Source organism: Garra rufa, chromosome 21, assembly GCF_049309525.1.
Source record: "Garra rufa chromosome 21, GarRuf1.0, whole genome shotgun sequence".
Taxonomy (NCBI): Eukaryota; Metazoa; Chordata; class Actinopteri; order Cypriniformes; family Cyprinidae; genus Garra; species Garra rufa.
The window spans coordinates 3,466,121-3,480,204 of record NC_133381.1 but is presented as its reverse complement, the minus strand read 5'-3'; the positions used below and the strand labels follow the sequence as shown (position 1 = coordinate 3,480,204).

At 26.9% G+C, this 14,084-nt stretch overlaps 1 protein-coding gene across 1 annotated transcript; it reads left to right on the top strand.

Moving 5' to 3' along the window:
• The first annotated feature begins 556 nt into the window (after window positions 1–556).
• On the top strand, window positions 557–13,793 carry ccdc9b (coiled-coil domain containing 9B). The gene is made up of 6 exons (XM_073827581.1): window positions 557–1,270; window positions 1,452–1,556; window positions 2,857–2,997; window positions 4,574–4,714; window positions 11,078–11,134; window positions 13,006–13,793. Exons 1-6 carry the CDS (start codon window positions 1,175–1,177, stop codon window positions 13,177–13,179), a joined length of 714 nt encoding a protein of 237 aa, XP_073683682.1. The 5' UTR covers window positions 557–1,174; the 3' UTR covers window positions 13,180–13,793.
• Window positions 13,794–14,084: the final 291 nt, after the last annotated feature.

Sequence of the window (14,084 nt, the reverse complement as noted above, 5' to 3'; positions counted from 1 at the left end):
TTTATTTATTTATTTTTCTGGGTTACTTTTTTTCTGTTTAAATTTTCTGGATTACTTTTTTTTTCTTTCCTAGATTCTTTTTTGTCTGTTAAAATTTTCTGGATTAAAGTTTTTTTTTATTGTTTTAATTTTTCTACATTTCATTCTTTCTCTTTTAATTTTTCTGGATGTAAATGTTTTGTTGTCTTAATGTTTTCTGAATTAATTTTTTGTTGAGTTTTTTTAGAATTTAGTTTTTTAATGATTTTGTTTCTGGATTACTCCCAGCCACACCCCCCGCCCCACCCATCCCCCCCCCCCCCTTTTAAAATTTTTGTACATTACCTTTCCTTTTTATCTTTCTTTTTCTATATTCTATTCTTTGTTTAAATTCCCATTTTTTCTGGATTACTTTTTTGTTGTCTTAATTTTTCAGGATTCTTTTTTTGTTTATATTATAGTTAATGTGAAATTGTTATTTTTCTTTAATATTATTATTGTTACTATTATTAATAATAATTTTACAATAAAAAATGACGTTTACTTTTCTTTTTTTTTTTTTTTAGAATTTCTATGTAGTAGTAGCACTAATAATAATAATAATTGTTGTTAATTTACAGTCACAATCTTGTGGTTACTGAGTGTGTTTTGAGGTATAGGCTTTAATAATCACGGTCACATGTGAAAGTCAGACGTCTTGAAACAGCTGACAGCATGAGGAGTTTTAATGCGCTGAGCTCATGTTGCCGCTTGTAGCAGCTGATGCTAATAATGGCGCGTCTGTGTACAGTTAAACGCACAAATGCACGCGGTGTTAAAGAACCATGTAAACAGTTGATTGACTAATTGACTTGTGTGCAACTAGCCATACGCCTATGCATTTCAGTTTCACCCCTCAACTATTTCTTCTAGCTCTCTGGGATTTTACAGACATTTATGTAACACAAATGCAGCCTTATTTTGTTTGATTTGCTTTATGTAATTCCCTTATTTTTGCTTCAGACCGCTCGAAAGTCTCCTCCACAAAGGGCCAAGGACAAGTCCATTACACTGCTGTTTTTTGTTGTTTTTTTTGTTCGAAACGCAGTAAATCTGCTGGCAGACTCAGTCCTTGTGATCTTGCACAGATTGTTTGGATTATTGTGTTGTGTATGTGATGTTGACATGTTCATAAACCATTCAGAGTCCCACCGAAATGATGATGATGAAGAAGGAACACAAAGACGCAGAGCTGGATAAAAAGATTGAGGCCTTAAGGAAGAAAAATGAAGCACTTATGAAACGCTACCAGGTGAAAACATTGTGAAAAAAACTAACTTTAGCTGATTAAAAAATTGTAAACAAAACATTTAAAGTCATTTAAAACTTAATTTATGTTTTTATTGTGAAAAAAATAACATGGTATAAGGTCAGTGAGCTTATAAAAAAGCACTTTGTGTGTTTGGCTTTCTTAGTTTTGTGATGTTTTGCAGGAAGTAGAGGAGGATAAAAAGCGGGCGGAGCAGGAAGGGATGTCATTCCACAGCAGGAAGGGAAAGTCTGATGATTTGACCATCACTATCAACAAATCCTCCAATGTGAGCTGCTTTATTCCTGCACAGACGAACACAAACACCAAATATTCCAACCATATAACATGTAAAGTCTTTAGCTTTAATTGTATTGCTTTATGCACCATTGAACTTACATTGAGGATGGAGGGACTGAGTCAGCATGCTGAATCTGTATTTTAGTCACTGCTTTGTGTTTGATAAAGTCAGATGTGGTTTTAGTTACTTAATTTTTACACTTACAGTATAGTACTTTGTTTAAATGCATTCTATTCTTTTTTTTACCTCCATTTTTAATTGTTCTGTATTCTTTTTTTTTCTCCCCTGGATTCCTTTTTTTGTTTAAAATTATCTGGATTCCATTTTAATGGTTAAATTATTATTTTTTTGGATTTCTTTTTTTTTTATTATTTCTTTTTTTATATATTCCATTCTTTCTCTTTAAAATTTTTCTAGATTAAATCTAGAAATGATCTATATTTTGTTGTTTTAATTTTTCAGGATTTTCCCCCCTCCTGTTTAAATTTTTTTGGATTAAATTTTTTGTTGTTTTAAATTTACAGGATTTTTTCCCCTCATGTTAAAATAAAAGTTTTAACTTTTCTGCATTGATATTTTTCTGGATTCTATTATTTTTTTTACCTCCATTTTTAATTGTTCTGTATTCTTTTTCTCCCCTGGATTCCTTTATTTGATTAAAGTTATCTGGATTCCATTTTAATGGTTAAATTAAAATTTTCTGGATTTCTTTTTTTCAGTTTAAATTTTTTATATTCCATTCATTCTCTTTAAAAAAATTTCTAGATTAAATGTTTTGTTTTAATTTTTCAAGATTTTTCCCCTCCTGTTTAAAATTTTGATTACATTTTTTGTTGTTTTACTTTTACAGGATTTTTCCCCCCTCCTGTTTAAATTTTTAAATTTTTAAATTTTGTTTTCTCGGTTTTACCTTTTCTGCATTGATATTTTTCTGGATTCTATTCTTTTTTTACCTCCATTTTTAATTGTTCTGTATCCTTTTTTTGTTTAAAATGATTTGGATTCCATTTTTATGGTTAAATTAAATTTGAATCATGAAACTCATACATTATTTTTCTTTATATTATAGTTAATGTAAAATATTTTTTATATGTAAAAAAAAAATCTGTAACCTAATAAAAATTACAAAAACATGCAACTAATTTCTAAAACAATCTAAAAAAAAAAAAAAATATATATATATATATATATATTGATAAAAGCTATAATAGTGTATTAATGATACTAAATTGGGGACTTTGGAGTCAAAAAGGTTGAGAGTTTTAATGTTCTAAATGTTTATGTTCAGGATCAGCGTGTGGTGACCAAGCGTTTAGGCTCCGCAGGACTGAAAGACGGAGAGCAGGAGAAGGATTTGGGATCCAGTGCCTTCAGCATCGGGAGAGGAAAGAGACGGCAGCTTCTCATCACAACACCAGGAAACATCAAGGTGAGACTCAATGAACCTTCCTCTTGTTCACTGACTGGATTTTCACCTGTAAGCTCTTAAAAAGTTGACCGATCAAAAGCTATTAGGCACTAGGTATTAGGCTCCTTTCAGACCTTCAGACGATAATGAATCTTAGAATTGTGCTTTTGTTATTTAATAAACTGCTCATTTTGGGAGAGTCCCGTTTTCTCTCTTTGATGGCTTTGATTAAGTTTAATGATGTCACGGAATGTATTCATACTTTGGACTTGGAATGAGCAATTTATCTAAATAAATCCTAAATAGCAGCATTTTTCCCAAGCGTGTAATGAGAAACTAGCTGTTGTCTACAAAAGAGAAGCTTAAACATTTCTACTGTAAAAGAAAAATATTTTTAAATGTTTTAAAAGGTTTTTTTTTTTTTTTACAGTAAAATCAGCACTTTTTTCATTTTTATGAATTAAATTTTTTTTAGTTTACTTTTTTATTTTTATGTTTCTGTTTTAGTTAAAGTTTTAGTAATTTTGTTGTTTTTGTCTTTTTTTTTATTTTATTTTTGTCTATAGTTTTTAATAATTTGTATTTCAGTTTTAGTTGTTTTGGAAAAAATTTTTTTTTTTTTTTTTTAGTTCTATTTGTTTTTGGTGTGTGTATATATACATATACACACATACACCAAAAATATAGATGGAGATTACTTGAAATTAAACTCAAATAAAATATTGAAAAAAAAATTATCTGTGTATAGTTTTTAATAATGTATTATATTTGTATTTCAGTTTTGAATAACAATAAAATTAAATATATATATATATATATATATATATATATATATATATATATATACACACACTAAGGCAATATATAGAGAGAGATAGATAGATATAGATTTTTTTTTGTAAAGTTTATTTTTCATAATAAAAATCCTTATTTAAAATTAAACTAAAATATAAAAAGTAGCTAAAATACAATATAAAAAATAACTTTTATTTTAACTAGTTATTTTTTCTAGTAACAATATTTCCATAGTTATATTATATTTTATTATTATTTCTGTTTTAGTTATTGTGGACAATTTATTTTAGTTGGATGAAAATAAAATGTATTTATTCTTTTTTTATGTATGTATATACATACTTTTTAAATTTATAAATAATAATATTATTTTTTTTAATTATGAAAAATTCTTAAACTTAAATCTTATTTAAAATTAAAAACATTTTATTTTAACTACTAACTAAGGCAATATTTATCGTTTTTATTTAGTTTAACTTGATCTACAATGAACAAATAAATACATACATACATAAAATAAAATTAATAAAAACTGTCTAGACATAATATATGTGAACAATTATTACTATAGTAATTATTTCTTATTTTGTTTAATATTTTTATTAAGTAATAATCATCATAATAAGAAAATTACTAACGATTATTATTAAAATAGGTGTATTGGTATATAAGCACAAAAAAAACCTAGAGGTGTAAAAGAGAATCACATTTTAAGGAGCAATGTTTTTTTGTTTGTTTTTTAAGAAAATGAATTTTAAATCATTAAAGGATGAATCTCAATGATGTTAATCACATTGTTTAGGGGAAGAGGGTGTTCGGCGAAAGAAAGGACAAAAACCGGCCCGTGAGTCCATCAAGGTTAAGGTCCTGTGCTGAGGAAGATCTGGAGTCCAACAACACACGAGCAAAACAGCGACCTCCATCCACAAAGAGAGTCACGGAGGTGAGCAGACGTTCTTGTGATGTCTTGCTTGACATTTGTTTAGCAGCTTGTGTCTGGGATGCTCTCTTCATGTTATTCTCAAGCCTTGAAGCTGCAAATAGATTCAGACGGGTCTGATCATAAGAGCCCTGCGTGTGGATGTTTTTATCAGGGCTCTTGGCAGGAATTTGTGCATCTGTTCATCACCAACATTCATCCCGTTTCTTTTTTTTGTTTGTGTATTTTCTCTTTGCGTGCTTCACTCTACCACTTAAAAGTTTGGGGATTTTGTAATGTTTTTGAAAGAAGTCTCTTCTGCTTATCAAGGCTGCATTTATTTGATCAAAAATAAAAAGTAAAAATATTGAAATATTTTTAGAATTTAAAACACCTGCTTTCTATGTGCATATCAGTTAAAATGTAATTTATTTCTGTGATCAAAGCTGAATTTTCAGCATCATTGCTGCAGTCTTCAGTGTCACATGATCCTTCAGAAATCAGTCTAATATGCTGATTTGCTGATCAAGAAACATTTCTGATTATTAATAGTGTTGAAAACAGTTGTGCTGCTTCATATTTTTTGTGGAAACTGATACATTTTATTTTTCACAATCCTTTGATGAATAGAAAGTTCAAAAGAACAGCATTTATTTGAAATAAAAATGATGAATAAAAGTATTAATTATTTAAAAAAAAAATCCTGAAACAAAAAATAAAATATTGAAATTATACTAGAAAAACATATATTTGTAACATTTCTCATTTATTTCTAATTTCACACGATCTTCTAAAAAAACTAAAACTGAACTAAAAATGAATAAAAACTATATAGGGATATTATATAGGTACAATAAAATTACTAAAATTAAAATAGAAAAAAATATAAATAATTCAACAAAAAAATACCAAAAATAAAAATATATAAATGAATGAATAAATAATAATAATAATAATAATAAAATAAAATCTCCCCAAACATTTGTAAATACTAAAATAGAATACTTATTTAATATTCAAAAATTAAAACTAAATACAAAATCCCTAAACATTTCTCAAGAAATATTTCTGATTATTATCAATGTTTAAAACAGTTGTGATAAAAAAATCTTTTGTAACAATGTCTTTACTGTTGCTTTTGATCAATTAAATGCAACCTTGATTAATAAAATATTTGTATATATATCAAAAATTCAATTACACTAGAAAAAGTTTTTATTTAACATTTCTCATTTTGTTCAAATCTCACGTGAAACTAAACTGAAATAAAATTTATAAAAACTGTATAGAGATTTAAAAAAATGAAAATATAAAAAAGCACAAAATAATTGCTAAAATTGAAATGCAGACAAAAATATAAAATACTAATTCAACAGAAAAAGCAACATTTTCCTTACTTGAAATAAAAAAATAATTATATAAATATAAAAATTAAATTCAACTTCAACATTTCTAATTTTTTTTCACATTTCATGTCATCTACTAAAAAACTAAAACTGAAATAAAAATTAATAAAGACTATATAGAGATATTTAAAAAACTAAAATATATTTTTCTTTTTTTTTTTCTTTTTTTTTTGATGAATAGAAAGTTCAAAAGAACAGCATTTATTTGAAATGGAAATCTTTTGTAACATTATAAATGTCTTTACTGTCATCTTTCATCAATTAAATGCATCTAACTTTTAAATGCTAGTGTAAGAATCCTCAACCCAGAAGTGAGCTGTAGTTTAGCGTCATGTGTGTGAGATTGTCAGTGATGTGTGGGAATCTCAGGGTGTGGACAGATGTGATGTAGGGTTGTGTTTTACACCCAGCGGGGCTGAACTGTCTGGGCGGCAGCTGCTTCTGTCCACTGAAGTCTGAAAGAGCCGTACAATGCAGGCCTTTGTGTGTTCAAGTCCAGGCTCTTTATCATCAGTGCCTTTGTCTGAATGTGAATGTAGATTCTCAGCAGCAGCAGCGCCTTCAAATACATCAGCTCAGTCTCAAGATTAACTAGATTAATAACTTGAAATCAGAGACATGTGAGCCATAACCAGTGTCAGGTTTTTATTTCCATTTTGGTAATTTAAAAAAAGAATTCGAATTAATTTTTATTAGTTTACTCATTTTTTAACTTGAACTTATGTTCATGTTTTAAGTCACTTGATTTCCTTTTTTTAATAGTTTTAGTTAATAATAACACTTGTTGCTATGTGGTTGCTAGGGCAGCCTTTATAAATATTTTTTATTAAGCTTTAATTTATTTTTATTTTTTAATTTTAGTTTTAGTAATATTAGTACTTCAACTTATACTGTTAGTTGTCAACACAGCATTTCTGATTTTTAATTAATTAATTTTTGTTCAAGCTTTTGCTTTTTTTTTTTTGCTTTTTATTGTTTTTTTTTAAATATTTCTATTAAACTGTTAATTTGTTTAATTTCAGTGTTAGTAGATCATTATTAGATAAATAGATAAGTTATAATATTTATATTTTATTTTCCTTTAGCTTTATTTCAGTTTTAGTAATTTTATTGTGGGTTTTTTGTTTTTATATTACCTTCATTTGTAGCTTTCATTTGTATTTATTTCATTATATTTGTTTTGTAATCAAATATTTTCATGATAATTTGTTTAAATATTTTAAATTTTAATATAATAATTTAATATAATATATATAAATATATGATTTATTTAACAAAAGTGATTTTAAATAGATTGAATAGTTTAAGGTTTAGTAATTTAATAGTTTAAGATTTAGTGTATACGGAAAATTTGAAAATAAGTTGAAAATAAGTCCAGACAACCAATCAAATTAAATAAATATAAATTAAAACCAAATTGAAGTCTAAAAAGAAAAAAGACAAAACCATAAAATTAGTCAAACTTATACTATTAGATATTAAAAATCATATAACACTATTTTAATTGTATTACTATTATTTTAATTATTTTAATTTTAAAAACGATTAAAAAGCATGTTTGTTAATTGAAATAAAGCTATTAAAATAGATTATAAATATTATATTTAAGTTTTTAATATAATATTTATAATCTATTTTAATAGCATTATTTCAATTAACAAGCATTCTTGTTAATAGATTTTATTTTTTATATTTTTATTTTATTACTTTTATATTTATTTAATAAAAGTGATTTTAAATAGATTAAACTGTTTAAGTTTTAGTAATTTTATGTTTTTGTCTTTTCTTTTTATATTTATTTCATTATATTTAGTTAGTAATTTTATTACCTCGACTTAGACCTATTTCCAAATTTTTTAAAAATATTTTAAGTATTTTATTATAATATTTATAATATATTTTAGTAGCTTTATTTTAATAATGCCAAAATAATGTTTTTTGAAAGAATTTTTTAGATTTATTTTATTTAACAAAAGTAATTTTAAATAGATATAATAGTTTACATTTTGAGTAATTTTTATGTTTTTGTCTTTTTTCTTTTTAGATTTCAATTTAGGTTTAATTTATGTTTATTTCATTATATTGGACTTTTCAAATTTTCATTAAACATTTTAAGTTTGTTTTAATATAATGTTTATAATCAATTTTTTAAAGCTTTATTTCAATTAACAAACATGCTTTTTAATAGATTTTTTTTAATAATTTGTTTTTTTATATAATATTTAAATTTGATTTTTCTTCAGTAATTTCAATTACTAATAGCATTTTTAATAGTTTTAGTTAACATTAACAACACTGCTAGGTGTTGTAAAACCCTTTTTTTATGTTTTTATATGACAGGTGGTTGATATCTAGGCCAATTCTAATTTCATACAGATTTCAGAAAGCAGTTCATTGCATATTTTAAACCAGAGGACTATTTATGAAGCATTTCCTGTTGCATTTTCTGTTCTATTTCCTGGTTTGTCATCACAGCAGATGTTTTCTCGGCTGACAGATGGGTTTTAATCATGTAAGTGGGAGTCGTCCTTTCACTGAGTCACAGATATATTGTATGTGGAAGGATTCTCCCATAATGCATCATTGCAGTCGAGTCCTCTGGCCAGCGTAGCTCTAAAATCTCTCACTCTCCCAGAGTTCATTGTTTGCAATCATAATGAGCCGTATGCTTTAAACTAATTAACATTTGGCTGCTCTTTCTTGTGAATAGGTGTATTATGCAGAGGCGACATGCCGGTTTGCTTTGGTGTCAGAATAAACGACTCCTTTTGGTCTCGTTTAGTCATAATAGTGTGTGTTTGTCTTCAGGACTGTGTTTATCAACTGGTTTTGCTTTAAGATCCAGATTTTCAGGAGCCAAAATGGTACCAGATTTGTTTATTGTACAGAAGTGAAGAAAAATGGCATTTAAAAAATACAACATTAAAATTGCATTAGCATAAACTGCAAAGACTCAACACATTATTAACATACATTTACATAAATGTTGATAATGTTAAAAAATGTACAGGGTTCAACGCTTAGGATTTTTTCTCAGAATTTTTCTTCATAATTTTACTTGCCCTGCCAAAATTTTTGCAGGCCCCACCCAAAAAAAATGTCAATAGTTATTTCTTAGCCACATATTTTAAATAATGTGTCAAAAGCCCAAAATAACTATACATACACTTTTTATTCAGCATAACTTTTCTTTAAATACAATTTACAATTTAAAAAAAATATAATTGTGATGCAACTAAATTTATGTATGTACATAAACGGAGGACTCCTATTAAAGGAATGTTGTTGCAAAGAAGAAAATTAAATAATATTAGTAAACAAGAGTGTTATTAAGCAGAATTTATGTTAAAAAATTTATTGTGATGGATTGTTCCTGGTCTTGATCAGAAGATCACAAATATTGTCTCTGTTCTAGACTTGAACTTATTTTAAAATTTTAATGAAATATTTTAAGCTTGTTTCTAATATAATGTTTATAATCATTTTAATCGCTTTATTTAAATTAACAAACATGCTTTTTAATAGACTTAAAATAATTCAGTTTTTTTTTAATCTAATTTTAGTTTCTTTTAGATTTTATTTTATTTAACAAAAGTGATATTAAATAGATTTAATAGTTTAAAGTAATAGTTAAAAGTTTCACTTTAGTTTTAATTTATGCTTATTTAATTATTTATTTAGTAATTGTATTATCTGGACTTAAACTTATTTTAAAATTTTAATAAATATTATATTTGTTTTTAATATAATATTTATAATCTATCTTTAATAGCTTTATTTCAATTAACAAACATGCTTTTAATAGATTTTTAAATTATTTAATTTGAGTTATTATCTAATATTTATATTTTATTTTTCTTTGATTTACTAATAGCGCTTTTAATAGTTTTAGTTAGCAAAAACAACACTGCTAGGTGCTTTCAAAACCCATATAAATTCCATAATGTGTGTTGTCAATGTGAATCAGGATATTTAATGACAATGTAAAAAATATATATATATGTAAATATACAGGGCTCTACAGTGCCACCATTTCTCAGCTATAATAATCCTTTAACAATAACAGTATAAGTACCGATCTTTGCTCTGAGTTTTCAGTACCATTGTCACCATTGTCATATATTAGAATGGTTTCTGAAGGATCATGTGACCGTAAAGACTGGGGAAAAAAAGTGAATGCATGGGTAAAAAAGATTCATGCCAGGGACAAAAGAAAAATTTAAACAATTAATTAACCAAATTAAAATGACACAGTGCTTCATAGGTCTTCTATACTGTTTAATTTCTTTAATAAAATGTGTCCTGACTGAAGTTTTCAAGACAGCAGCTTTCCACATGAGGGCAGTGTCTCACTTTTAGCGTATTAAATGCTCAATTTAGCTACCATTTACTGTATACCCACAGCCAAAATATTAGCCTCTGTACTAAAATGAATAAACAGCATATTACACCAGTTTACATGCCATGGAGAAATGTTAATGTTTTATGCCTTTATTTGATTACCAGAAAAATTTAAATACACAACACCATTTCTTTATTTTGATTAAATGATGTTATTTATTCTTTTTATTCATCAAAGAATACTGAAAAAAAGTATCACAGGTTCCAAAAAAAATTAAGCAGCGTGTTTCCGACATTGATAATAAATTTCTGAAGGATCATGTGACACTAAAGACTGGAGTAATGGCTGATGAAAATTCAGCTTTGCATCACAGAAATAAATTATATTTTAAAATGAATTGCAATAATATTTCATAATATTACTTTTTTCTGCATTTTTGATGAAATGAATATAACTTTGAGCATAAGAGACTTAAAAAAAAAACAACATAAAAAATCTTACTGCTCCCAAACTTTTGAGTGGCAGTGTAAGTTTTGAAGTTTAGATCTGTAATAATCTTTTAACAATAACAGTAGAAGCAACAATCTTTTGCTCTGAGTTTTCGGTACCATTGTGTCTCTCATCTGTGTGTTTATTCAGGACCATACAGGAAAACCAGATCAATGGAGTCAGTGTGAGGACCCGTACGTCGACCCGGTGAGAGCATTTCCACCATTCACATGCAATCGTCTGAACGTCTAATTAAATTAAACACAGAGCACAAACCAAAATGTTCAGATTAGGGATGCACTGAAATGAAAATTCTCAAAATTACACACTGAGCCGAAGGCTGATTACCGAAAACATTTTTTTGTGTTTTTTCCCGCATGTGTTTTGCCAATTTATTTCACCATTGCATAAATTAAACAGCCAAAATGTGCTTTTTACAGTTTTGTCTTGCTTTTAAAAAAAAATCAATTACAAAATGACCATTTAAAAATATTTATTTACCACTAAACATTTTTAACATTCTAGTGGACATTATAGCCTACCAAAACAGCACAATTTAACTTAAAATTAATAAGTTATTAAAATAATATTCTTTGGCCATTTTTAAGACCCTTCTTGAATCAGGCATGTGTTTTTAATGTACAAATAAATGCAACCTTCCTGAGCAAAGGAGAATGTTAGAATAAAATAATAGAGCTGTTGTAATGATTATCAATATTTATCTTACTTTTGTGTTTTATTTTACAAAACAACAGTAAAATTACAATACTAACATTTATGAATGTTGACTTTTATTTTGGCATAAACCCGTGAGAAGACCTCAGTACTACTATTTGCTGAAAGCAGCAGATTTATGAATGATTCTCATCACGCAGATTTTTTTTCTCGCGCTTTGAACGTTGAACCCTGGCTAAGGAGCTTGTGCAGAACTGTCAGAATAAATACAGTTTGTGTGTGTATTAGACAACATAATGTTCTGTTGTTAATTTACTTATACAACTATATACAAGGCTCTACAGTGTGGCCATTTCTCAGCATTTCTGATTTATTTTTTGCTAATTTATTTTTTTACTTTTTATTTATGTATTTATTTTAAATGTCTATTTAGCTATCTGTTTTTTTAGTTTTTTGTAATTTTAATAATTATTAGTAATTTTTTTAAATATTTGAAGTTTAAGTTTTAAATGTAATAATTATATTATTTTTCTTTTGCTTTATTTCAGTTACCAAAAGTTTTTTTTTTTTAATATTTAATAGTTTAGGTTTTAGTAATTTTGTGTATATATATTATATACTGCTATTTAGCTTACATTTATATTTATTTAAATTTTAGTACTTTTTTTTTTACTTTTTAGTATTTTTTTCATATTTGAAGTTTAAGTTTTAAATATAATAATTATATTTTATTTCCCTTTTGCTTTATTTCAGTTAACAATTTTTTAAATATATTTAATGGTTTAGGTTTTAGTAATTTTATTTTATTTTTTTATTTTTTTATATTGCTATTTAGCTTACATTTATATTTATATCGATATATTTATTTATTAATTTTAGTACTTATTTAGATTTTATAATTTGTTTAAATATTGTGATTATTAAGGCAACATAACGTTCTGTAGTTTATTTACTAATGGTTTAAAACCATTTCAAGCAACAACCAACCCTTTCTCTTTTCATGGAAGACATGCGATGCACTTCTAAACAGTCTCTCGGTGTCGCTGTCGGTGCATGTAATGATTTTTGCATCTTTCTCAGACAGTTTTAAATGCTTTCACACTGACCACATGTTTGCTCCATTAGTGTGCGCCTCTATTTGATCACGTCACGTCATTTTACGCTATAATTTATTCTGCCTTTTCACTTATTTGTAGCTTTTTTGCTTTTTTTGGCCAAATAATTTTGGTTGCCAAACATTCGGTGCATCCCTAGTTCAGATGTCACTACTAATATTGTTTTTAACTGTGAGGCACAAAAACTTTATCCAATCTTCTCATATATTTGTGTTTAACCACAACTGCATGTCAAATTAGACCATTTAGAGATTTTGCTCTGTATTTGACGCTCCTATAATCTGGTAGGTCTCCGAGGCCGTCGCTGACCTGAACCTCGTCACATCCAAAGAAGAGCAGCTGGAGTACCTGCGATGGAAGAAAGAGCGTGAGGAGATCGACCGCGAGCGTGTGGCTCGACACAAAAACGCCAAAGGCCAGTGGAGAAGAGCGTGGGACATGGAGAAGACCGATCTGATGTAAGCCAGATGTGTTCGCCTGATTTCTGTTCTGACGTGAGAGAAACTAACCTGCGTTGCTTTAGTTGGCACCTTCATTTAGTTTGACTTCCTCTTTCATTTGTTCGTTTTCTGCATGTTTTTCTGCCTCATACATATATAAATCACAGCTGTTTGAATGGTAATGGCCTCGTTCTTGTCTGTCTTACTGACACCTTCAGATCCATTTGTTCAAATCATATCTTTTTCTGTATTTAATCATCAGTGAAAGGTTATAGAAAAACTTTGACATTTTCAGCCATGCTTAAAATGATCTGAATTAACGTAAAGATCATTTTATCTTTAATAAAGTGTTCAGTTTGGTTTTCGGAAATCTGTTTTCAAACAGAAGATTGTGTTTTAACAGTAATCTTTAGCTGTTAATGTTAGTTAAAATTCACCAATGCTCAGATATCTTTTTAGTCATGTTTCCATCCATGCAGATGTTTGGAAATTGCATTAAAAAAAGCTGGAGAAAATATGATGTGCATCAAATCTTAATTTTGAGGCAGAAGTCAGTTATTGTGTAGGCTAAAAGTCACAGAATGAAAATATTTAGGGCTAAATTTAAGATTTCTGTGTTTGAATTACATTTAAAATTTCCACTCATTTGGATTACACTGAAAAAAAAAAAAATTATAAACTTCATGTGATGCAAAAAAAAAAAACGACATGGTTTAAATTAAATAATTTTACATTTTTGAGCCAAATAGATTCAAATAGTTAACAATCTATTGGATTTTATTTAAATAATCGTATTTTCAAGTTTATTTATTTAAATTAAAATGGAAAACACAGAATTTTGTATAAATAAAATGAAATAAAACGTAAAATAAATAATATAATAAAAAGACCTCTAACAATGTTTTTTATTTAAGTATTTAATCATTA

Coding starts and splice junctions, on each gene's coding strand:
- ccdc9b (XM_073827581.1), top strand. CDS start 1,175: ATGATGATGATGAAGAAGGAACACAAAGACGCAGAGCTGGATAAAAAG. Junction 1,557..2,856: donor CTATCAACAAATCCTCCAAT/GTGAGCTGCTTT, acceptor GTTTATGTTCAG/GATCAGCGTGTGGTGACCAA. Junction 4,715..11,077: donor CCACAAAGAGAGTCACGGAG/GTGAGCAGACGT, acceptor GTGTTTATTCAG/GACCATACAGGAAAACCAGA.